General features: G+C 37.4%; 3 protein-coding genes and 1 non-coding gene across 8 annotated transcripts in view; 3 read left to right on the forward strand and 1 right to left on the reverse strand.

The window, feature by feature from the left end:
* The window catches only part of PRPF39 (pre-mRNA processing factor 39), a 37,285-nt gene extending 30,948 nt beyond the window's left edge, over positions 1-6,337 (forward strand). The window contains exons 9-14 of one of the 2 annotated variants that reach the window (XM_029237808.1): positions 301-427; positions 793-1,061; positions 1,927-2,111; positions 4,895-4,969; positions 5,208-5,328; positions 5,596-6,332. In XM_029237808.1, coding sequence (XP_029093641.1) covers positions 301-427; positions 793-1,061; positions 1,927-2,111; positions 4,895-4,969; positions 5,208-5,328; positions 5,596-5,652 — 834 coding nt within the window. In that variant the 3' untranslated portion in view covers positions 5,653-6,332. Of the gene's footprint in view, positions 1-300; positions 428-792; positions 1,062-1,926; positions 2,112-4,894; positions 4,970-5,207; positions 5,329-5,595 lie in introns of both variants that reach the window. The other variant, XM_029237809.1, reaches the window with a different exon arrangement.
* LOC114905438 lies at positions 1,129-1,214 on the forward strand. Its single transcript, XR_003796263.1, has one exon. It is a non-coding gene; the product is annotated as a small nucleolar RNA SNORD127 (small nucleolar RNA).
* A 312-nt stretch (positions 6,338-6,649) lies between the features above and the next one.
* On the reverse strand, positions 6,650-21,211 carry FKBP3 (FKBP prolyl isomerase 3). Its single transcript, XM_029237810.1, has 7 exons — positions 20,750-21,211; positions 18,233-18,334; positions 17,556-17,663; positions 10,809-10,944; positions 10,250-10,317; positions 8,583-8,680; positions 6,650-6,990 (listed from the first exon to the last, which is right to left on the reverse strand). The coding sequence occupies exons 1-7, from the start codon at positions 20,855-20,857 to the stop codon at positions 6,936-6,938; spliced, it is 675 nt and encodes a 224-aa protein (XP_029093643.1). The 5' UTR covers positions 20,858-21,211; the 3' UTR covers positions 6,650-6,935.
* Positions 21,212-22,483: 1,272 nt separating this feature from the next.
* The window catches only part of FANCM (FA complementation group M), a 56,913-nt gene continuing 53,694 nt past the window's right edge, over positions 22,484-25,702 (forward strand). For 3 of the 4 annotated variants that reach the window (XM_029238178.1, XM_029238176.1, XM_029238177.1), the window contains exons 1-2: positions 22,484-23,117; positions 23,682-23,854. In XM_029238178.1, the coding sequence (XP_029094011.1) occupies positions 22,583-23,117; positions 23,682-23,854 (708 nt within the window). In that variant the 5' untranslated portion in view covers positions 22,484-22,582. The remainder of the gene's footprint in view (positions 23,118-23,681; positions 23,855-25,702) is intronic. The other variant, XM_029238179.1, reaches the window with a different exon arrangement.

A 25,702-nucleotide genomic window follows, 5' to 3' on the forward strand; every position in this document is an offset into this window, starting at 1 on the left:
TGCTCTGAAACTTGAATATATTATAAACATTGATCTAGTGACTAACCTTTTTTGTACTTCTGTTGAATGTTGTTCATATAACTATATCTGTTGCATTAGGAGATGGTCTGCTTGCAACCAGATTTGACTGCTGCATATGCCAACCTCGTTGCCTCTCTTCGTCCTTCCTTACAGAAACTAGTCTAGTGGTTCAATAAAGGTGCTGAATGGGTTTAAAAATAGAATTTTATCGTTCTGTCACATATTTAATGGCTTGTTCAACTGTAAATTATTCAGTATTTCCTCTGTTTCTGTATGTAGTATGCCAAGTATATGGAAAATCATAGCATTGAAGGAGTGAGGCATGTCTTCAGCAGAGCTTGCACAATTCATCTCCCAAAGAAACCCATGGTGCATATGCTTTGGGCAGCTTTTGAGGAACAGCAGGGTAAGAATGAGGACATTCAGTTGATATTTTGGGATTTAAGTTACTTTAGGATAAAGTTATAGGAATTGAGTCTTGAGAGATGGTGTAAAGCAGAGGTCAGGTAAACTTTTTCTATAAAGGGCCAGATAGTAAATGTTTTAGGCTTTGCAGGCCATATGGTCTCTTTCCTAACAACTCTGCCATTGTAGCTCCAAAATAGCCATAGACAATAACATAAAAAAATGAACATGGCTGTTTTCCATTTCAAAAAAAAAAAATAGCCAGAGGGCTGGATTTAGCCTGTGGGCTGTTATTTGCCAATACCTGGCATAAAGGCTATTTCATAAGTTTAAACAAAAGCATAAACATTTAATTACTATTTCTAGGTAATATTAATGAAGCCAGGAATATCTTGAGAACATTTGAAGAATGTGTTCTAGGATTGGCAATGGTTCGTTTGAGAAGAGTAAGTTTAGAACGACGGCTTGGAAATATGGAAGAAGCTGAACGTTTGCTTCAGGAAGCTATTAAAAATGCCAAATCAAATAATGAATCATCATTTTATGCTATCAAACTAGCCCGACATCTTTTCAAAATACAAAAAAACCTTCCAAAATCAAGAAAGGTGCTTTTGGAAGCTATTGAAAGAGACAAAGTATGTATTTGTGTTTTTTAGAATATCTTCCATAAAAAATAGTCTTTTTTGTTGTTGTTTTTCATTTTGGCAACTATGATGAAAGGTTTGGTCTGTATGTAATATATTTCATTACTAAATGAAGACAACAGTCCCTCTAAACTGATGTTGCCATTCTTTTAAAAAATTTTCAAATTATCATTAAAAGGTTGAGAAAATTAACATTATTGGATTTTCTATTTTCTCCACATTTAGAAATTTTACGGCAAGTTTATTGATTATTAAGTAGAGGGCCTGAGAACACTTTATAAACATAAATATGGCAGTTGCCTACATTGTAACAAATGTAGCAGTGAGATTATTCTCCTTTTCTAAAGTATTTCCTTTTATATATCAACTGATGTCAAAAGATAGTGTCTAGGAAATTTCTCATTTTTTAGATTTTCGGGTAATGACAGGTCTGTTTAAGACACAGGTTTATAAGAGGTTTGCTTCCAGCTGCAGTGAGGAAGATTATCTATGGTTGTGAAGATTTAGATTACTGGGAACTGTAGAGATCATTTTTTTATGTTTTACTTCATATTTGTTATGGTAGGTCAAGCTACATTAAACCCAAGACAGGATATAGGGTTTTAATTTATTGGCATTTAACAACTTGCATAGTTTAGGAGATGCTAGGATGATGTCTCTACCTACCAATGTACTTATTAGTTTTTTACCTGTTTATTAGATGTATGCTGAAAAAATTTAACATGAATTACATTTTAATACAATTTTCAATATTGAATTTTTCAAGTTGAGACATAAAAATTAAGGCATTTAAAATATCTGTGGTCTAACCAAAATATCTTAGAAATATGATTAATTGGTACTGCTTTTTACACAGGAGAACACAAAGTTATACCTCAATTTACTTGAAATGGAATATAGTGGTGACCTCAAACAAAATGAAGAAAATATCCTAAATTGTTTTGACAAAGCTATACATGGTTCATTACCTATGAAAATGAGAATTACATTTTCTCAGAGAAAAGTGGAATTTCTTGAAGATTTTGGTTCAGATGTTAATAAGTAAGATCTTAATTATATATTATTATCTATCTGAATAGTAATAGAGCACTGATAATTTTGGATGGGAATTTGATAATGAGTACAAAATAATGTTAAATTTTAAATGTTTCCTAGGTTTATTTTTCCTTGGGTATATGTGGGGGTAAATTCAGTTTTGCAGATGTCTGTGTGCTTAATGAGAGGACATATGGTTTGTCTTTCCTTCAAAATTATTTTCAGAATTTTAGCGTGGTGATTTAAACAATGAGTAGATGAGAGAAAGCAGGAGGCAGGAATTCTGTGAAAAAGGAAATGGGTGAAGGATTGAACCCTGAAACACAGAAACATTTAATATATAGACCACCAAAGGTAGATGGGGTTTTCTGGAATAGGAATGCCATCTCAGATTAGAGAAGAGGATGGGTGTGGTTTTACAGATCATGCCTTAATGACCTCATCTTCATGCATTATAAAAGGCTAAAAGATGAGGGTGGGGAAAAGGACAAGTTTAAAATTTAAATCTGCAAAATAGAAGAGTAGAAATATTGATTAGAGCATTGCTGCCATTCCTTTCTTACCTGGTTCTAGTAAGGAAATACCCCAATTCCTGTTAGGCAAGTGTGTATACATTTTTGATGGCTGAGTAAGATTTTAATTAAACTGAAAAACGTTTAATATGAGTTACATTTTAATACAACTGTATATATGTGCTTGGCACATTAAAAGTTTTATAATTACCTAATGTAAAGTACATTAACAGTCTAACAGGGGAGGAGGTACTGGTCTTTTAATAGACAAAGAGAGGCTTAAAGAGAGATTAGGCAGTTTTTCCAAGGTCACTTAGCTATTACATTGTGCAGCTGGAATTAGAACCTACTTCGGAGCCTGTGTTCTTAACCACCTCATGTGCTGTATGTGTCTTCCTTTTGTTTTGTACTGAAGAAAGTATACAAAAGAAATGGCATATGTAATTCTAGCTTTTAGTCTAGTTGGATGGTATGGTGACTAGAGAGGCTGTACATAATATGTGAGGTAGCATATAACTGTTAAGAAGGCTTTGATCTCTCTGGAACAGAATGTATTTGGCATCTTTCATAGAGGAGGTGGGGCTTCATTTAGTTATTACTGGATTCAGATAAGCTAAGGAGAGGATAAAATGGTGGAAGCAAATTAAAGTTCATGTAAAAAGAATATCTGCTTGATTGGAGGGTTTTATGAAGCGGTAAAAGCTTGATGCTAAATGTGCTGTGTCTTAAAAGCTAGACTGAGTTCTGAGCACATGTACACGGTTGACAGTAGGAAGCTATTAGAGTTTTGAATTAGGTTAAATGACATATTTAAATTTGGCAGTAATATACAGACAAATCTGAGGTCCGACACAAGGATGCCAGTTAGGCCCTTGTAAATATAGTTATGGAGGGTCTGAGTATCAGGTCTAAGATTGTTGTATTTGAAATTTAAAAAGGGAGTGATATGGAAAATCAATGAGTTGCTTAGAAATTTAGGTAGCAGTGTAATGAATTGGTAAGGATTAATGTTCATTCAGACAAATATAGGATTAAATCCTAGCTCTCACTTAATATTTTGTATTCCTCAGTTTTCAGATTTTCTCATATGAATATTGAGTCTCTTGTTGCCAACCCATGAGTTGTTAAAGGTCTTAAGGAAATTAGTCCATTTTAAAGTCCTTTATGTTGAGTAAACACTGAACCAGAGATTATTGACAGTTTTTGCCCCTGGAATATTTTGGGACCAGTGTTACTGTTAATTGTTATTAAATGTGTACATATGCAGGCTGTCCAGGGAAGTTGAACATGCATGTAAACATCAAGGTCATTTCCACAGAAATGTTAATTATCTGTGTTCAGGTTTCTGATTCCTTAAAAAATAAGGCCATCTTTGTCTTTCTAAAAAATATTTAAGAAAGTGGTAAAAGGAGGGCATTTCCTGGTTGTCCAGTGGTTAGGATTCCACGCTCAAAAAGAAAAAGAAAATGGTAAAAGGAAAACAAAATCATTATGATTTTAAAGTCAGTTTGGCTTCAGGTGACATTGTTTTTGAAGTTCTAAGTTCCAGGTGAGACCTATAATACATATCACATTTTTTTATTAAAAATTATCTTTTTAATCAATGATAACTAATTATACTGTAGTTTTATTTTAGTTCTAATTCAATTTATCACATGGCCAAAGTTTACACTTTATCTTAACTGGTGGCAGGTGTCTTTAAGAAGCATTGTTAAGTTAGATCTCAAAAGTATACAAATTATGTAACTGTCAGGACTCGTTGCATTGGACGAAAACATATTGTCAAGGTCACTGTCTTTGTTGTGTGATAGCTCCTTAGTCGGGCTCTCCCCAGGTGTTACAAATAATAAAAACAGGTAGCTCTTGGCCAGTATCCCATCAGCTTTAGCCCACTGTAGTACAGAGAACAGGCACTTTTTCAGTAGCTCAGTCAAAAATCCTGGGACTTACTGACATCCTGGTTTGAGTCACATGATCACCTCTAAACCAGTCATTGGTCAGAGATACGTAGTAAGGTAATTGGCTAGGCCTGTATCTCTGAAGCCTCATTTGAACCACGTGGACTGAGAAGGAAAGTGCAAGGCAGCGGTTTGCCAAAGCAGATAACGTAGAAAAGGTAGCTGGGGGCAGTTTTGCCTGCTGGATCATTTTTTTTTTTCCAAAAGGATGTTCATTGCAACATGCTTTTGTTTCCCTAAGTGGAAATAACTTAAACACTTTAAAAATTTAAGTTTGGCTTTTGTCTATTCCAAAGGATTGTTTTTCCTTCCCTCTCAGGCTTCTGAATGCTTACGATGAACATCAAACACTCCTAAAAGAACAGGATTCTTTAAAAAGGAAAGCAGAAAACGGGTATGTAACTTCCTGCTGAATCAGAAAGGGATGCTTAAAAGAAGACATTTCATTGTGGAAATCCCTTTAAAGATAATTATCACCTTTATGTTGTGGTAATTTATTTTCATGATTTGAAATCATATAAAACAGAGTGGTCAAGAACTTTAGATGAACGTACACAGGTGACACTTATCCATTTGTTAAAAGTACTTATCTGTGGGAATTCTGAAAGTTTCCATTTTGACCTTTGATTTAGATCAGAAGAACCAGAGGAAAAGAAAGCACACACAGAAGATACAACTTCATCATCTACGCAGATGATTGATGGTGATTTACAGGCAAATCAAGCTGCATATAATTATAGTGCCTGGTATCAAGTGAGTTTACATAATTATAATTGAATTTTTTGTTAATAGATGTTATTAGAAATGCATAAATGAGGATAGTCTTTTTTTTTCCTTTAGAAAAAACAACTCTTTGCTTCGGTTGCAGATTGTATAATACATTGTCTTCTGGTTAAGACTTGGAAATTTCAGCAGTGAACACATGCTTGTTTTCTTAAATATACCTGCTTTAATTACATTTTTATATATAGAACTCAGCCATAGTTCTTGTATGCTAACATGTTTGCTTTTTCCTTTCAGTACAATTATCAGAATCCTTGGAATTATGGACAGTATTATCCTCCCCCTCCAACCTGATGGGAAAATTAAATATCAGATGGAGTGTGTGAAAAGTTTGAAATTATTTTTTTTTAATGAGGGATGTAAACATAGCATAAGCTTGTTGTATTTGATAACTTGTCTTCCCTGTTTCTGTGTAACATGATTTGTTCAGTAATAGGGGAAAATGTCACTTAGTAGCTTACCACAGATACTATTTCCTACCATTTATAAAATTTACTTTTTATTGGAGAACTATTTTTTTGATTTTTGCATTAAGTGGTCTAGAATTCTTTTGCAATGCATTTGCAATAGAGTTTTGTAGCCTTAAGGGTAGGGAAAAAAAACTGACTGCAAATCATGTCAGTGTAGTACAAGGTTCTGAAAATACATAAGGGCTGGTTATTAAGGATTTACCTCCTCCTTAAAAAAAAAAAATGGCTTTTTAACCTTTGCTGACAAGATATTGTCTGTGTGGTTCAATTATCATTGTGAATTTGGATCAAACAGCAGAAGATACTTATTAAAATATTGTCTTGGAATAGATTATAAATGAGGAAATGGAATGTTTGCATCCCTTTAAAAAAAATGAAAATCATATCAAAACTTGTTTCAGGAGACTTTGTATTTGGAATATTCACGTTAAAACTTGTGAGCAAGCTTTCATTTTGATCAAACTGATCATCTTCGTTTTTGTAATAAAACTGAAGACTCATCCAATAATTGTTACGAATTTATTGAGGGGGGGAAGTCACCTAATAATATTAACTTTATATTCACCAGTATTAGTGGTTTATTGGTTTTGAAGTATACTTTTCTTGAATTCATCTATTGTTGACAATTTATTAGACCTTTTAGCCTTTTGCTTCCTCTCAATCTCTATGCTTTTGCCTTCCTTACACACAAATATTTAAAGATTTTAAGATGATTGTCTCTGGCAAAGCTGTCCAGACAATTTTACTGTTACTGCCAGATTTGACGAAGTCTTAGTACTGGTTGACCTAATCAGAACATGAATATATTTACACAACACAAATCAAGACGTAGGATAAATTTTTATTGAGCCTTTTAGTTTACAACATGAGGTAAAAGGCAAGTCAGTTCTCTTTAAGTGATATTCTACACAGCTGTAGTAAAATATTTTAAACTTCAAGGATTTATAATGGATTACATTTCTTAGAAGTTGGGGCTCAAGTAAACAAGTTCTAACTTAACTTCTTGAATTTTCCAGTTGACTCTTCCCTTAAAATAGTAACCAGTTCTAATGAGACACCTAAGTTTCTTCAAGGCTGTATTTTATTGTTGCTGATGCCTTTACTATTTCAGTCAATATCCACTAATTCCACTTCAAAAATAAGTTTTGCATTTGGTGGAATTCTGTTGAAGAAGTCAAGGTAAATTAGATAAAACTTGCCTCTCCCCTTATTCCCCTTACTGTAAATTAGAATTATGGGACTTCTCTGGTGGTGCAGTGCTTAAGAATCCGCCTGCCAATGCAGGGGACACGGGTTGGAGCCCTGGTCTGGGAAGATCCCACATGTTGCGGAGCAGCTACGCCTGTGCACCACAACTATTGAGCCTGTGAGCCACAACTGCTGAGCCCATGCACCACAACTACTGAAGCCCACGCGTCTACAGCTCATGACGTAGAGCCCCCACCACAACGAACAGCAGCCCCTGCTTGTGGCAACTTGAGAAACCCCACGCACAGCAACGAAGACCCAACGCAGCCAGAAATAAACAAATTTATAAAAATAAATAAAATTAGAATTATGTATATTGGATACTGGTAATTAACTCCAAAGGGAGGGCTTTATAGTTGACTCAGGGGCTAGTACATAGGAACCTAGAGGTTCCTAAAAGTATTTTTGTGAATGGAGGTCATAACCTGTCAATAAAGGCTGACTAGATAAATTCAGCTTGAACTAGGATCTTCCTTACCTGGATGCCTCTCTAGTACTGCCAAGTTAGCCACTACTCGATGAAGACTGCTACTTAGTATGCTCCACCCCTGCCCCAAGTGATTTCAATCTAGCTGACTGTATATGTTACATTAAATCAAAGTTCATATGAGGTACTACATTAAATCAAAGTTCATATGAGGTACTACCTGATATTTGCTGTGAATTTTCAGATGTTGAATTCAGATAACTGATTTTTATCTGACTGGTCTTGAGATACTTCACGAGAGGGAGCTGCAGTTGGTCACGGGATTTTGATAGGCTGAGAAGAAGGCGGCTATTATATTCCCAAGTAACTGTAATTGATAAGACTAGAAAGGACTTCCAATTTTTTTTATCCCCAAACTTACTCTAACTGGTCCAACTAGTTCTCTGGGAATGGAACCAACAACTAAACTACCTTCCTACTTAATAGAATAGACTGGAGTCATAATAGACTGGAGTCATGGCTCTTCTTTTTTTTTTTAATGTTCACAAATTGGGCCTATCAGAAAAGTACTGTCACTAGTTGTAATCACAAATGCGTACACTATGATGTTGGACCTGTGGTCTCCTTCATTTCACAACTGGTGATCCCCAACGTGTTCCATTTCTAAGCTTTGAGTACCCAGTTAATTGCCTGAAATCATATGGAAGCATAAAATTACCATGAGCCATATCTGAATCCTACAGTTTGCTACAGTTGTTTGTATTGAGCATCTTAACTCCTTTAAATAAACCCTTCAAACATTAATAGTAGCTTTTCAAAGATGGAAACTTAAACCTCAGTTTAGGTCTTGAAAATTAAGAGCTTATAGGAAGAAAAATGACTCCAGCTCAAGTTAGAATACTTTGTAACAGTAGAAAATATTGTGTATATTGGAGGTGTTGACACAAAAGCATCTAAATATCAGGAAGACTGGTCTGGACAGGATCTCTGACCTAGAGGTTAACCTAGACAGCATTTACATACCTTCAAGTGATCTTTCTTAATGATTTTTCTTTTAATTACAGAGGAAAAAAGGATACTTAGCATCAGGCTGTCCTTTCTTTCCATAAGCCCATTCTGGTTCAATCTCCAGTCGAGCCTTTTCTCCTTTACTCATAGTCAAGAGTGCTTCATCCCACTAAAGGCAAGAACATAAAATCAAAACTAATGATACTTTACAAAAGCATGCAAAGCCAGAAGAAAGGCAAGATTACATACAAAGCATTCTGTTACAGGATTTCATGTCCTAAGGTAATGTCCTTGGGTGAGAGTCTCTAAATCTGTCCTTTATTTCCTCAATGAAAAAAGTTAAGGACACATTAAACAATTTTCTAGTGTAAATACTTGAACTTTTCAAAATGATATAATGTCATTTTGTACAAATTTGGATCTTAAAGCCAAATTACCAAAAACAATATGATGCAAGGATACAGAATATATTACTAATACCATATACTCTGTTGAAATGTAACAAATTACATAAAGCTCAAATGATAGAGATCTGTCACATACTGGAACTTAAGAGTATGGTTGACTAGAACAAATTTACCAGTAAACATTTTAGTTATACAGAAACAAAAATAGCTCAACCTGATATATCAACTTGGTATAATCAGATAGCAGTTAAAAGTGATTTTCAACTAAACCTTTAGCTTCAAGATGTTTTATATTCTATTTTGGGCTCTGGATATGATTGAACAATATTTTAGGTCTTACCACAGTACAAAGAATAACACATTTAGGGTCCTCATAACTGCATTTAAATAGGCATTTTGGTTATTAATATTTGGCATCCTACTGTTTCATCTCCTTTTGTACTGTACACTGCAATGGTCAGTACAGCTTAAGCCTAACTTCCCCTTTTTTCAGAGTTTCCTTCTGTTATCTCTCACATGTAAGGGTGGGTAAAGGCATACTTAACATTTGAAAGATATTTTTGGTGTTTGAGCCTAAATTGTGAGAGGTGAGAGGGCCACAGGAAAGACTCCTAGAAGTTTCTATCAGTACTTCAGTGGAACAGATATTTTACCTTTCTGAATCATGTATAAGTGGTACAACAGCTATTTAACATTTTATAAGAATCAAATTTAGAAAGCCAAACATTCTAGCAATTACTTTACAAAGAAAAAAATAATAAAAGGGGCAGGCATGGAAGGAAATAATATTTGAGTCTCTATTATGTGCTTTAAGTTATACCTATTTAATCTTTCTTTTAAAAAAAATTTATTTTTGGTTGCATTGGGTCTTTGTTGCTGTGCGCGGGCTTTCTAGTTGCAGCGAGCAGGGGCTACTCTTTGTTGCGGTGCGGGGGCTTCTCGTTGTGCAGCACGGGCTCTAGGCACGCGGCCTTCAGTAGTTGTGGCACACGGGCTTAGTAGTTGTGGCGCATGGGCTTAGTTGCTCCACGGCACGTGGGATCTTCCCGGACCAGGGCTCGAACCCTTGTCCCCTGCATTGGCAGGTGGGTTCTTAACCATTGTGCCACCAGGGAAGTCCCCCACTTAATCTTTTAGCAACCTTGAGGTAGGCTGTACTGTCTGCGATCCAGAGAATGTAATTTGTGCCAGATCAGTTAGCAATGATAACACTTGATTTGTGAGACTCGAAAGATTATTTTCATCCTATTCTCAAACCTAATTCTTTATGTTACCATACCACAAGTAGCGTGTGCCAGAATATTACTGGTTCATGGCCAGTTTTTACTTACTCCTCTGATAACTTTGCCTATCCCAACCTTAAAACTTAAAGGCTTGGCATTTTTCTTCTTCTTCGAACCTGTAAAACAGATTTTCTTTATAATTAATAATGAAGTTAAGTTCCAATTGAAAAACACAGTGATTTAAGTCTTTAAATTGACTTCAGAACTTACCATGCTATGCATCTGAAAAGAAATAAAAATTCAGAAAGCCAAGTAATTCATCAAGAAAATTCTGGATGTAAAAATAATTATGGTCTAAAGGAGGGAGACGGAAAGGACCTATATTTACACCATTAAAATAACACTATTCTGCCTTTTATATTAAAATACAAAAGCCGGAATTTGGGGCATTAACAAAGTTTAGACTAAGCTTCCTTATTTTTTGCTATTCAATGACCAAAAGGTCTTCATTTACACCCAGCCAAGTAGTGAACTGAAAACCTTTTACAAGTAAATAACAGGTGTAAAAGACTTCCGGAAAAAAAATGACAGCCAAGAAAAAGGTACCGCCAACACAAATATTTGGCATGCCCTAAAGCCAAAGAGATAAGGTTACATTCAGACTTACTCGTTTGAATATTAGTATCAAAAACAGTCCCATCCTGTAGTGTTCCTGTATACCAGCAGTGAACAATATCTCCCTTTTTGGGAAAGTTGGTTTTATCTCCTTTTTTAAGAACAGATTTTGTATATTTTGGTGGACCCTAGAAACAGAAACACACACATAGAGTTGTTAATTCATGTCCTTTTTTTTAGAAGGATGACAAAGAGAATACTTATACAGCCAACTGTGACCTAAGTCCAGTCACAAGAATTTCACAGATTTGGTAACAAACTATTTTGCCTCTGGTTCACCACTGAGTTAAAAAACTCACTATCTCATTTCAAGTCTGTGATGAGAATAGTAACTAGCACACCTATAATTTCAAATAACTTCCAGCTTCTTTGGAAACCAATGTTCTTTTGACAAGAGTAATTATTCATCAAACCATAAAATGAATCCAGTTATTTTCCGAGGTTAGAAATATCATTACATTTTAATTCCTATAAAATTATAAGGCATTAAATCATTGTGACATCTTTTCAAAGATTTGAGTTGTGTTAGCACCAATAATTGGCATTACTAAATATTTAAATTATATCCAATTAGAATAAATACAAGTAATATTGCATCTGTTCCTGGACTTGAATTGAAAATAAGTTCACACAATGAATGGAATTATCTATAGAAATTACCATAAGAGGCATATTTCCTAGAACAAAGCAGGATTATCAGGGTATTTTTTTTTTTTTTAAAGCTAAGGGTTAATCTAATCATTAGTGAGGAATCTATGAGAATCAAAAGAATTTCTTAGGTAAACTTAAGAATACATAGAATTTTATACTACAGAACATTCCAAATGTTTTACAGAAACTAACTCTCCCTTATGAGGTAGGTACTATTATTATCCCTGTTTTACAGATAAGGAAACAAAAGGATAGAGTGGATAAGTAACTTGTTTAAGGTCCTAGAGCTCCAAAGTGGCTGTGGAGGATTGGAAACCAGGCAGCCTGGTTATAAAGCCCAAGCCTTAACTACTTTACTCTCTCTCAAGCACATATGGAATGTCAGGTATTAATACTAGTGATTTTGTTATGTCCATTCATTTAACCATACAGCAACCTGGCAGTTCTTTCCCCATCTTTTATAGAGAAAGTAGTGAGGCCTGGATAGGGTATAAAGCCCTATGCAATTCAGAGTCTTAAGGATTAGAACTTTCAGCTAAAGCTAGGCTGCCTCCCTAAGTCAGAAGAAAGTCACATCTATAGCTTGAATACAAAGTGTATTATAAAAGTAAGCATTAACTTTCTTCCTTACCCATTCCAAGCTTGTTTTAGTGAGACGTTACTTTAGAAGTCTACTGCTAGTAGTGTAAACTGGTGCCATCTCTTTGGAATGCAATTTTAAAATGTTAAAAGTATGATAATTCTCTTTATACAGATATATACTCAAGAAGTAATTTGAAACTTAGGAAAAAATCTTTATGCAGTTATTCCATACACTATTATACATAATGGCAAAATAAAACCACATATTTATGGTAATATAATAGTTTTTAGTAATGTGGAAAAATTCTTATAAGATTACAAGACAAATCAGTAGAAAGTTCTACAGTAAAATCTCAACTTTTCAATAAATATACACAGAGAAAATATTCAAAAATATTCTGAAATGTTAAACATTCATTTCTAGGTGTTGGAATTATGTTTTCTCTATCCTTTTCTATCAGAAAAATAAATGATTTTTAAGGAATATAGTTGACTTGACAAAAACTGTTAACATATATCCCAAATTTGAAAATAATTTTAACTTAAAACATTTAAAAGCCACAAAATGAGGATGACAATATACATATATTATGTGAGAATATCAGAATATCAAGACTTTATTAAAGAAATTACAGATAACTATTGAGTGGATAAGGTACGATTAGCAAATAATAGCCACATTTTAAAACTTAATGTCGGGCTTCCCTGGTGGTGCAGTGGCTGAGAATCTGCCTGCCAATGCAGGGGACATGGGTTCGAGCCCTGGTCTGGGAAGGTCCCACATGCCGCGGAGAAACTAAGCCCGTGCACCACAGCTACTGAGCCTGCGTGTCTGGAGCCTGTGCTCCGCAACAAGAGAAGGCCGCGACAGTGAGAGGCCCACGCACCGCGATGAAGAGTGGCCCCTGCTCTCCGCAACTAGAGAAAGCCCTCGCACAGAAACGAAGACCCAACACAACCAAAAATAAAAAAAAAAAAAACAAAACAAAAAAACAAAACACCAATGTCATTCCATTATTTTCCCCTTTGTTGTACCACGTTGCTTGGGCATGTTGTGTTACCTACATTAGAGGTCTTAGTATAATGCAAACACAATAAATTGGTGGCTATATCTCAGTCTTAACAGTGAAGGCGCAATCTGCCTACTTGGGGCCTCAATTTCAGTGTTTCACAAAGTGTCTTTTATGGATCACCCATTCCTTGGCATTGTTGGAAGAAAAGGGCCTAATATAAGTTTGGGAAATGCTGCATTCAAGTTAAACATGCCTCTTTTGCATAACTTCTCAGAGCTAATTACGCATTAGCTAATATACACTGAATCTTCAAGTAGGAGACACAAGGTACAGCTTTTGATGACACATGAAAACAACATGGAACTTCTAGGACCTATAAAACACACTTTGTAAAATGGTGGATCTCATTTTGGGTTTCATTGCAAGAACCTGATTGCTTCATGGTGGGAGGTCAGATCAGTCCCAAGCTATCCTGGAGTTAATGTGCTTGAACGGACCTGGCTTTTAGGTAATTTCCTGGCTTTGCAGCAATTTCTTAGTCCAGAGTGAGGAAAAGAACTACATTCCTGAGATTGGGTCTGAGCTAGAAACTTCTAGACACAGATAAAGGAACTTTTGAGAGTAACATCATAGCTGCAATTAAGTAGATCACGGCATAGCCTCTAAAAATGACAGTAGCGTTGACCCTTGAACACTTGGGGTGTTAGGGGTGCCAACCCTTCCTGCAGTCCAAAATTCATGTATAACTTATAGTTGGCCCTCTACATGATTCCTCCGTACCCATGGTTCTGCGTCCACAGATTCAACCAACTAAGGATTGAGGGTCATGGAGTACTGCAGTATTTACTGCTGGAAAATATCTGCATATTATAAAGGACCCATGCAAACCCATGTTGTTCAATGGTCAACTGTATATTACATAATTATTCTCAATTCAAGAAATATTTGAGCATGTTCTATATGTCAGGAACTAGAGATACACAGCTGAGCTGGCAGACGTGGTTCTGGCCCTCCCTCTAACAGAATATAGGTGTGTGTTAGGAGACCTAAAGAGGAAGCACAGGGTGCCAACATGAGAAGGACACAGTGACGTACTCCAGTATAGGCTATAGGCTGGGAGAGGGTTCTCTGAAGTAATGTTTACACTGTATCTTGAAGGACAAAAGAAGGTCACTCAGTAGGGGAAGGTTTACAACAGAGAATAGCATTTTCATAGCAGGGAAGAGCATGAAAATAGTAGTCTGCAAGGTAAGAAAGAAAGAGAATGGTATGAGATGAGGCTGGAAAGACATAACACATGTTAAGAATCTGGGTTTTTATCTTTAGGTCACTGAGCAGCCAATTACCAGTTTTAAACAAAGAAGTTACAAAATCAGATTTGTGTTCTAAACAGATCAGTTTGACCTAGTTGAGGAATGGATAGGGAATCAAAAGTGGAAGTAGGGAGACTTGATAGGAAGAGGTTGGTATAGTAGTCTAGGTCTATGCTGGGGTGCCAACATTGAGGATGACAGAAGATGAGCAGTTTTGTGATATATATATGCAGAATCAACAGACTTTGGTGATGATTATATGTAAAGAAGTTATGAAGGATGAATCTCAAAGTTTTTGGCTTGAGTACTTTTACAGTCACTTCTGACGTCTGAGTATGAGTTCCTGACCTAACTTATACTTTCTCTCCTGTCCAATATTCATTCATACTTGAAAACTTTCCTCACCACTATTTAATACATAATAGGTAATAAATATATTGACTATGACTGATTTATTTAAAGTCTAGTAACAGCTATTAGACAAGGTTCTCTGCATTAAGATGAATAAGGTAGAGGTAAATAATATAACCATGTGCTACAGAAATTTTTGGCAGTTATGTAAAGTCTGGGATGGTAAAAGTTTCAAAGGAAGCGATGAGCCGATGACCTGGGTCTTGAAGGGGACAGAGAACTGACAAATAGGGAAGCTGAGAGGAGAGACACACTAAGCAAGAAATAAAAGTATGGACAGTTTAGTAGACAATGGGCAGACATCTGTGACCAAAGAAGAATATTTCTATAGAAGTAGTAAATATGGAGCTGGGCAGGGGCCAGATACTGGAAGGTTTTGAATGCCAAAAATGCAATCCAATAGAAAAACAATGAGTCACAAATGTAATTTTAACTTGTCTAGTTGCTGCATTAATATCATTTCAACATGTAATCAATATAAAAATGTTGAGATATTTTACATTTTAAAAAAATCATTAAAACTTTGAAACTGCATATTTTATACTTAAGGCACATTTTAATTCGGAGTGGCCACAAAGTGCTCAGCAGCCACGTATGGCTAGTGACTACTGTATTGGACAGTGCAGCTCTAGACAGTATAGAGTTACTGAAGATTTTTGAGTAGGGTGCAGTTTGCAAAATATTTTAGAAAACTTACTAGAACAGCCATTTTGGGGCTGAATGATGATGAAAGAGAATGAAGGCAGATTAGTGACTTTTCCCACACTCCAGGTCTGAGGCCTTGGAATGCTTGAGAATCAAAAAGGAATGGATGAAGATGTGAAAAAGAAGATGTTTGAGAGCCTTAGATCTGAGGGAGACATGAAAAGGAAAAAGAAAACCAAAGATCAGAGAACTTTTAAACTGGGAAGAAGAGAATGGTTACAACTATGTATGTTAATATTTTGGTAAAATAGAACACAAGAGTATATAATGAGAAAGGAATAAGGGAAGGTTGAGAACTTCTGGAAAAATGTCAAGTAGTTTATGTGGATGGGGAATTGAGCGAGGGATAGTTATGAAAGCTGCTGAGTAGCAGTGAAACTAGAAACCATGCTTGTCTGATATTAAGCTTTAATTTATACAAAGCCCAGTAAAAATTTTGATGATTATTTTTCTTCACAGTACTTGCTCTGCAGTCCTGAAGCATGAACAGAGAAAGCAGACAGCAGGGACCAGCAAAGTACTGGTCAAGAAGTTACAGAATCTAGGCAGGAAGACAATGAGTACATAAAAAAGAGGGCTCACACTGACCAGTTAAATGAAATGAAAAGACGTCTTAAAGAAAACGATATAGTTTAGGACTCTCACGAAATCTCTCTAAACTGCCTCCAGCCCTTACAGCTTTTACTTTTATTTGTAATGCTCATTTTCTTAATCTCTTGATATATTATCTGCTACCTCATACGTCCCTTATTCTAGTTTTCTGGAATACTCTTTCTGGAAGATGAACTATGTTGCCAACTGCTTTTGTAACCCTTCTAATAATTATACCTCTATTTACCTTAGTAGCTGCTCAATATTTGCCCACTATATAAAACATTTATCAAATTATTATTATTATTGTCACTGATACTAACACTGCTAGGAATGAGTGAGCTTAGTTGTTAGCAAGATATTATCAAAAGTGGCAAGATAATAATCAGTTTAGCTCTACTGAGGCTTTTCAAAGAGCTGTCCTTAGCTCTACTAAGGCTGTCCATTTACAGAAATAGTTTTGTTTTGTTTTTTTAATGGAGACACTGGTGGAAAAATGTTTTATATTTTTGAATTTTATTTCATTTATTTTTTTATACAGCAGGTTCTTATTAGTTATCCATTTTATACATATTAGTGTATGTATGTCAATCCCAATCTCCCAATTTCAGAAATAGTTTTATCTAGCTCTTCAAACCTTGGTACAAAACCTGGGCTGGGAAAGATGAGACAGATGAACCCACACCCCGCAGCCAGGCCCGAATTAACTATTTATATTGCCTAGGACACCACGTACATCAGAAAAAGCTAAAAATAATCAAAAGGCAGTTTCTTTCACTCAGTCCAACTTGGCTATAGAATAGGCCCTTAAAATAGCTTTGAAAGCTCAGAAGTTCTGGCCAGACATAGAGGCAACATAAAATACAAAGCTAGGGCTTCTCTGGTGGCACAGTGGTTAAGAATCTGCCTGCCAAGGCAGGGGACACGGGTTCGAGCCCTGGTCTGGGAAGATCCCGCATCCCGTGGAGCAACGAAGCCCGTACACCACAACTACTGAGCCTGCGCTCCAGAGCCCACGAGCCACACCTACTGAGCCCATGTGCCTAGAGCCCATGCTCCGCGACAAGAGAAGCCACCGCAATGAGAAGCCCGCGCACCACAAGGCAGAGTAGCCCCCACTCACAGCAACTAGAGAAAGCCCACGCGCAGCAACGAAGACCCAATGCAGCCAATAATAAATTAATTGATTAATTAAAACAAACAAAAAAACAATGTACTGATTTGGCCCTATGAGTGAGAACATGTTTTTTAAAAAAAAAAAAACTAGAGGTATTTCACAGGAAAGGCTTACTAACTGTAAAGCACTGGTTCTTTTTTCCTTATTGAGTACACCCAAGGGAGATAACCCACTCCATATTAGTGTTTGGCTCACTGAAAATGGCCACCCCTTATTATGAGAAGTCAGTGCTGTAAAGCAAATACTTTTTCTCAAATTCACATGCGAAATCAAGTAAGAATACATTCTATACATACCTCATCCAGAGTCTCTTCAGACTTGGTTTCTTTGGGTTTATCTTCATTAAGCTTCACATTTTTCACCTGCTCAGACACTTTGCTTATACTTTCAGTACCCTTGAAACGCTGTAAGGAAAATGGTCTGTTTATCATATTCATGTCTGGCTAAGAACAAAGGAAGAATATTATATTAAGCATTTTAATCAACAAATTATGAATCTCAAACTATCTCACAAAATAAATTCTGTAATGAGACCCGTAACCTTTAGAAAGACCAATTCAGACTCAGAGATATGAATAGTATTCAATCAATTCCTTAATAAAGATTCTCTTTTTTTTTGTGGAAGGTGGTCATTTCATAGTTAACATATATTGGAGAATTTCTTAAAATTTGCTTTTCTAAAGGCTCAGCCTAGGTCTAACCAAGAGCTTAAATACATTAATGAAATGCAACTTACTTTAGATTTGTGACTTTTCAGTGTCCTTAAAAATCTGTTCCCTTTCAAAATATCAAAACATCCTGCCATATTACAGATTAGCCATGCTAAATTTGACAGTCCATTTATGATTATAGTTAAGAAAAAGTACAGGTGGAAAAATGTCAACATATTCTGCAAATAAATGCATTTAAAGCTTCTTTTTGGGAATAAAATATCTAAAATGATATTTTGGTAATAAAATGTAACAATACTCACCTTACTTTCAAAAAGATGGTTATAGGCTGTAACCAAATGGTCCTTGTTAGCTGTCTTGGCCACATTTTTAATGTTTCCTAATAACTTATGTTCTGCAAGAAACTATAAAGAAAAAAGCTGGTTAGTCAAAATAATTTCCCTCATGTAAGAAAGGGTCTAAAATTAGAAAATGAACTTTTGAGTTAGAAATTATGTTTTCAATCATACTATTGATAAAAGAAATGAAACATTACATTTTATACTCTACTTCATAACAAAAATAAGATTTAAGGAATATTAAAAAAGACCATATTGGGTAATTATAAGAAATACTTAAAGATTAGAACTGTAACATTGCATAGTGGTTACACTGATGTGTACTAACCCTTTTCCCATCATGGAGCTCACGGAAGAGCACACTTACACAGCAAGCACATTTTGGTAACTGGGCAAAGCTGCTCCTGGCAGGATGTTACTTGGCCCGTGCGCTGGGAGCCTCTAGCCATGTTGGGTATTTCTATCTTGACGTATCTGTAACCCATTCTTGGCACACCCAGAAACACTGTTACACAATGCTGGATATATAGTGTTCAAATGTATAGACTGTGGTGTCAGACCATCTGGGTTAAAATCCTAGCTGTCTGATTTTAGACAAGGGACTAAGCTTTCCTAAAGACTCAGTTTCTGCATCACAGTGAAAGATTAATAACAGCATCTTATGTCAGAGGCTTCTTATAAGGGTAAATGTAATAAACCATTTCCAGTCACACAGTAAGAACTCAATACATATTACCTACTTGATTAATAATGTATTTAATAACTCTAACAGTAGAATTCCATTTCTCTCAGATATAAGACTAAACTGTCAGATGAATACTGAAATACTACTACTGAAATATCAAATCATCAAAATCATGTTCCTTCATCTCAAAATCATGTACATGTTTTCCTTACTTTATTCTTCCTTTTCTACCTTGTGGTCCTTGCTTGATTCCTCATTTTGTTACCTTCCCAAAGTTGTCCTCTGGCATCTTTTAATCTTTCTAACCTTCTAACCTTACAATAAAGCAGTTTTTCTGAACCTATCACTATTGCAGTTTTCTCTCTAACGCTTAGAGAGAAATGTTCTAAATGATAAAGGCTCATGGGAAAGGCTATTTTGATTAAATAGAAGCAGTTACTTTAGCACTGTTGTGATTTCTTTAGCAAGTTTTCAGAAAGATATCCAAAATATAAATATCTCCATGATATCTTATGATCAATAAAATAGTGACTGTCAAATATAGGTTTACATGTGAATGAACACTGTAAAATATGCATGTAAAAGATTAGTATATTAGTATTAGTATCTTAGTATTTTGACAAGCCAAGTCTCTTGAAATTGTCCAACGTGGGCCAGTTTTACATTAGATTCCACCTTGGGATGATTTGTTTTATAAGAATTTGATGAATATAGTACAGTTTTGAGGCATTACACGTTAATAAATGATATATCTACTCTATTGTTTCAGTGAAAAGTGGATTGGCTTAAGAGAAAATAATTCCACTAAAATAGTAAAATGGTATAAAATGGTGTCTCTGAGGCATGGTCTTTCATTTTCACACTTGTATCCCCAAACACTGAGTACGGTTCTTGCTGTAGATGTTGTATAAGTATTTGCTGATGTCAGAATTATTATTCAGGAGGGAGATTATTGGAAATTAAGTTAAAAATCGTAGATAAACCACATTTAGACCACTGCTATTTCTGATAAGTGGGAGATGCTGCGGGCACACAAACTGTACAGTCGTTCTGCAATTTAAGGAGATATGAATTATATTAATTTCCAAAGGAAAAGAAGCCGTCTGACAAAAATAACTTGTGACTACGAAGAGTGGTTAAGATGGAGACTGTGCTGAAAAATGCAGGGCGTAAAAGTAGGAAGAATGCCAAATAGATTTCTTGGTTTGTTTATAACAATGGGAGACCACTGTACCCGAAATACTCATGTAACTCCCCTAAATATACAGGTGAAAAGGTCATTTAAAGGATCGATATTTTAAAAGTTAAACAGCGAGACTGTTAAAAAATCACAATTATTAGTGTTCAGTGCTTGGTAATTGATGAGAAAAGCAAATCGCACCATCGTTCCCACCGAAATCTTCACATCCCTTCTCATTTCCCTAACAGCCCACACTCCTCGCCAGGGATCTATCTCGCGCAAGCCTCCAGTCCTCGGCCCCCCGTCTCAACCCCCAAAATCTACTGGGTTCCTTTTTTACACAGCCTCCACCTCACTCAAGCATCTCAATGAGGTTCTAAATCTGCTACTGCTGCGTGCCGCAAGAGGTAAAGTTGCTCCACCTGCCCAAGTAGGGCCGGCCCGAGGGGCGGGAGCGTGGCTCGGGAGCGCACGCGGGACCTCTCCGGCCTTCCAGGCCACCGGCCGCTGGAGAGCGAGGGCGGGGGCACCGAGGAATACGGAATGTACGGGCATCTACGGGGGGGTGAAGTGTCCCTCAGCCGCACCAGCCCGGCCGCCCCGCCGCCTCCAGTACCGAATCTGAACCGTGATCCTGCAGAAACTTGATAATGTCCTTCTTAGGGAGCTGCTCGCTGCGCAGCTGCTCCACGGTCCAGGCCCGCTGTGGAACGGCCGCCGCCATCTTCCCCCGCTGCCTCCGCTTTACTGAGCCAGCCCGCCTGGGTTCGGCATCGCTCCACCCCAGAGGCGTGGCGCGGACCCTGCTCGGAGCTCAAGCGGGCGGGGTCACGGCGCTACCCAGCAGGATTGGGGCCAGTGTTTGAGTGACGTCAAGGCTGTGCTCCGCGGGCCTCTTTGTTGAGTCCGGGGGAAAACCGGCCGATGTGGCCCCGGCAGCGGACTACGCAGAAAGCCGCAAGCTGTCAGCTTCTTTTAATTGGAACCCTTGTGAGGCGACGACCTCCGATAGTAGTGATTGTTTACCAGCCATTACCCACACTTGTTTATTACCGACAAAATGCTATGCATTTAAAGTCTTTAATCTGTTTAAAGGAAACAAAAGCATTCAGACATCTAATCTCATTTTATCTAGTTCTAGCCTAAAGATTCACATCTGACTTGGCTCAGTCCTTGTCCATCAGAGCAACCTATATTCCACCACTTTCCTTTTAAAACTCAAACTAAAATACAACCGGTTCCCTTCCCCCTCCCAAATACAAACATATTATAAACAGCATGTCTAAAAGCAAGTCCAGACACTTGACCATATAAAACAATGTAAAGTGGCTACACACAGGATGGCTCTTGCTGATGGTGGCGATGAGGGGGTGACATTATTAGTGGTCCAAACAACCTCGTGATATGTGTGTACTTTTCCTCAATACAGGAAGAAACAAATCTACAGAGGTTACTCGAGGTCGCCACTTTTAGAGGGGAGAAGCCGGGAATTGTATCCAAGTCTGAGGTAGAATGCTATCGCTAGAGAAGAATATCACCCCGACGCTTACTGCTCTATATCATTTATGAAGATGTAATGGTGGAGCATCAGGACGCCTTGCTTTTTTTTCCTTAGGATTTTCCAACGAATATCAGAACCAAACCATTCACTTCCCTTTTAACAATACGAAATATTAAGATAATGGGGCTTCCCTGGTGGCGCAGTGGTTGAGAGTCCGCTGCCGATGCAGGGGACACGGGTTCGTGCCCCGGTCTGGGAAGATCCCACATGCCGCGGAGCGGCTGGGCCCGTCAGCCATGGCCGCTGAGCCTGCGCGTCCGGAGCCTGTGCTCCGCAACGGGAGAGGCCCGCGTACCGCAAAAAAATAAGATAATGGGTTGCCACTCCTGAAAAAGAGACCTGGCATTTTGTTTTCTCAGCCTGGATAGAGAAATAAGACACGTTATTTAATTTTATCTAAACATGTTTGTTTTTCACCTCATCTTCCGATTTAAAAACATGGCCAACCACAAGGAATAAGGCAAGTTAGACTCTCAGTAACGTTAAGTTAAAAAAAAAAAAGGGTATCCATTGTTTCTGGACCTCAAGTTTATTTATTGTATCATTTTAAGAGGCATCAATTTCGCAATGATGCCCGGACACCTCGTCATTAGAAACGGAACCCAACTTTAGAGTCGATAAGAAATTGACAAGGGGACCAAATTTGCGGCGGCTCCATAACAACGCGCATGCGTCTCCTAGAGGGCCACGGGGTTTCCGGGAAGCCAGCCAATCATTTTCCCCACGCAAACTCAGTGGCGGCACTTTCAACTGGATTAACAGGCCTCAACCCCGCCTTCTAGTTCTAGTGTTTTTTATGCGAAGATAACCGATGGGGTTTGGAAGGGAGGCTGTTGAGCTGCAACAGCTGCTGGCGTCTGCGAGAAGCCTTCGGTGGTCTTCGGCCTAATGAGCGGGCGGCAAAGAACGCTTTTTCAGACGTGGGGCTCAAGAGTCTCCCGATCCACTGGGGCTCCGAGTTGCAGCTCTGGACCTGAGCGGCGTCAGAGCCCTGGCATCTCCGGGTCGAGTTTTCCTGCAGCGGCACAGGCACCAGAGGCGGCGGAAGCGGCAGAGGCGCAGCCCGAGTCGGACGATGATGTGTTGTTGGTCGCGGTGTACGAAGCAGAGCAGCAGCTGAGTCTAGAGAATGGCGGGTTCTGCACCTCAGCGGGCGCCCTGTGGATTTACCCTACTAATTGCCCGGTGCGGGACTACCAGCTGCACATCGCCAGGACCGCTCTGTTCTGCAACACGCTGGTGTGTCTGCCTACCGGCTTGGGAAAGACCTTTATTGCCGCCGTAGTCATGTACAATTTCTACCGCTGGTTCCCCTCCGGCAAGGTTGTCTTCATGGCCCCCACGAAACCTTTGGTGACACAGCAGATCGAGGCTTGCTACCGGGTGATGGGTATCCCGCAGTCCCACATGGCCGAAATGACAGGTATCTTAGAATGGGCTAATTTGAAATTAAGAGCTGGGACCCAGGGAAAAGTATGCGTTCTGGGAAATAGCGTTAAAGGAATTCCTGACCCGTGTGGAATAGTCCCCAGATCACAATATGCTTATTTTACGTCTTCTCCCTTGAAACATCATCTACTTGTAGCAAGTCCAGCTCTAATGAATAGGGTTGCTTTATTCAATCTTCAGAGAATTCCTGTATCTTGTCAAAGAATTTTGAAGTGATTATGTGTGTATACCCCATCGGTAAGTGAACATGAGTTTCTTCCGCAGAAGGATTTCCCAGTTGAAGAACTTTGTTCTTTTCAAATATTATGTCATTTTGTAGGAATTCTTTAATGGCAGTCTAGTCGTGGTTTTCGGTAAAAGCCAGCATTGACATTTGGACCCCAACAAATCTTTAAAATGCATTCCCATGATTTGTCCAATTATCATCTTGAAAGCACATTACCAAAGCAGGAATGCATTCTGAAAATAGGCCAGGTTATTTATATTTTACAGATAACAGTCAGGAGTTTAGAATGTACAATGTCACTTTTATTTACAGGATCTACTCAAGCTTTCACCAGGAAGGAAATATGGGGCAGTAAAAGAGTCCATTTTCTTACACCTCAAGTCATGGTAAACGATCTTTCTAGAGGAGCTTGCCCTGCTGCTGAAATAAAGTGTCTAGTTATTGATGAAGCTCATAAAGCTCTTGGAAATTATGCTTATTGCCAGGTAATTTTGTTAAAAAGTATTTTATAGTGTAAATATATTGATGAAGAGCATTTTGGGGAATAATTATTAATGATGGAAGTTACTGATGGTATTATTATGAAAAGCCTTATATCTATTATCTCAACAGATGGTGATAGGAAATACTTTCCTTCATCCATTCAAATCAGTCTCTGCTGTTGTTTGTTTTTAAATTTAAACAAGACTATTAGTGTCAGATGTAGATGATGAGAGTCTCGTTGAGGCAGTGATCCACTACCATATAGTGGTAGGTAGTTAAAACAATAATAGGTGGTGATAATAGGGAGAGGGTATAGAGTAAGAGTAGAGGGAAAGTTTATTTCATTTAGTGCAAAGAGATGAATTTCACTGCCAGTTTGTGATTTTATTAAGCAGTTTCCTTGGGGACTTTTAAGTATTATTATATCTCTGTATTATCTTCTTGAGAATTGTTATCTAGAGTTGATCTCAGTCAGGAAATGGATATATTTTTCCAAGTTAAATTAATACCCAGTGTGTTAAAGTTTCTGCTTGAAAGGATCATTTTAAAAATTTTATTCTAATTCTGTGGAATTCATTTTGTACATTTAGCTTATATTTAGCAACTTTTTTTTTTTTTTTTTTTCTTTTGTCTGTGCTGCACGCCTTGCAGGATCTCAGTCCCCCGACCAGGGATTGAAGCCAGGCCATGGCAGTGAAAGCCCAGAATTCTAACCACTAGGCACCAGAGAACTCCCCTTAGCAACTTTATTTTCAAAAAATTTCTACACATTAGGTGATTTTTTTTTTAAACTACAAGGCTATGCTTTCACTGAGTACAATGAGACATGACTGACTTCTTTAATATATAAATAGCACTAAGAATTTATACTACACTGAATATTCCAGATACAGTTTCCAACAGGCACACAGCTTGTTGAAGAATGTAGCTTCCTGGGTTACAAACACAACACCACTTCTATAAAATGCTTGAGAATCCCTCCTGGAAAAAAAGTAATGTATCAGGGACATTTTGTCTTGTATCAGTTTTTAATTAGGACAATTGTTCTTAAGTCTCCATTAAGTATAATGTTCTGGTTTTTTTTTGGCGGTGCCTCATGGCTTGTGGCTTGTGGGATCTTAGTGCCCTGACCAGGGATTAAACCTGGGCCCTTGGCAGTGAAAGCGCAGAGTCCTAACCACTGGACTGCCAGGGAATTTCCTATAATGTTCTATCTTTAAATGTATTCTGTATCGTGTTTTAAAAAACTCCATAAATAATATTTTTTGAGTATTGATCAATATTCAGTTTGAGTCTCATTGAATTCATCTTTGACATGGGTTGAAATCAGAGCAGTTTTAAGATAATCTAGTTTTAGTACCATTTGCAATAGCAAGACATGGAAGCAACCCAAATGTGCATCAACAGATGGTTGGATTAAAAAAATGTGGCACATATATATATATATATATATATATATGACACACAGACACACACTGGAATATTAGCCATAAAAAAGAGTGAAATATTGTCATTTGCCACTCAGTGAAATAAATCAGAGAAGTACAAATACTATATGATATCACTTATATGTGGAATCTAAAAAGATAACACAAATGAATGTATATACAAAACAGAAACAGACTCACAGACATAGAGCACAAACTTGTAGTTACCAAAGGGAAGAGGAAAGGGTGGAGGGACAAATTAGGGTATGGGATTAACAGATACAAACAACTATATGTAAAATAGGTAAGCAACAACGATTTACTGTAGAGCACTGGGAATTATGCCCATTATCTTGTAATAATCTATAATATATAATATGCGAAAATACTGAATCACTATGCTGTACACCTGAAACTAAGACA

The sequence above is a fragment of the Monodon monoceros genome, unplaced genomic scaffold, assembly GCF_005190385.1.
Source record: "Monodon monoceros isolate NGI ecotype Baffin Bay Population unplaced genomic scaffold, NGI_Narwhal_1 Super_Scaffold_21, whole genome shotgun sequence".
NCBI classification, from domain to species: domain Eukaryota; kingdom Metazoa; phylum Chordata; class Mammalia; order Artiodactyla; family Monodontidae; genus Monodon; species Monodon monoceros.

What these genes read in the sequence shown, in the direction of transcription:
- FKBP3 (XM_029237810.1), bottom strand. Translation starts at nt 20,857, where the DNA reads ATGGCGGCGGCCGTTCCACAGCGGGCCTGGACCGTGGAGCAGCTGCGC. An exon ending in ACCATCTTTTTGAAAGTAAG is followed by an intron (nt 17,664 to 18,232) that starts GTGAGTATTGTT and finishes TTTTCCTTACAG; the next exon opens with CGTTTCAAGGGTACTGAAAG. An exon ending in TAGGCAAAGTTATCAGAGGA is followed by an intron (nt 8,681 to 10,249) that starts GTAAGTAAAAAC and finishes TCTTGCCTTTAG; the next exon opens with TGGGATGAAGCACTCTTGAC.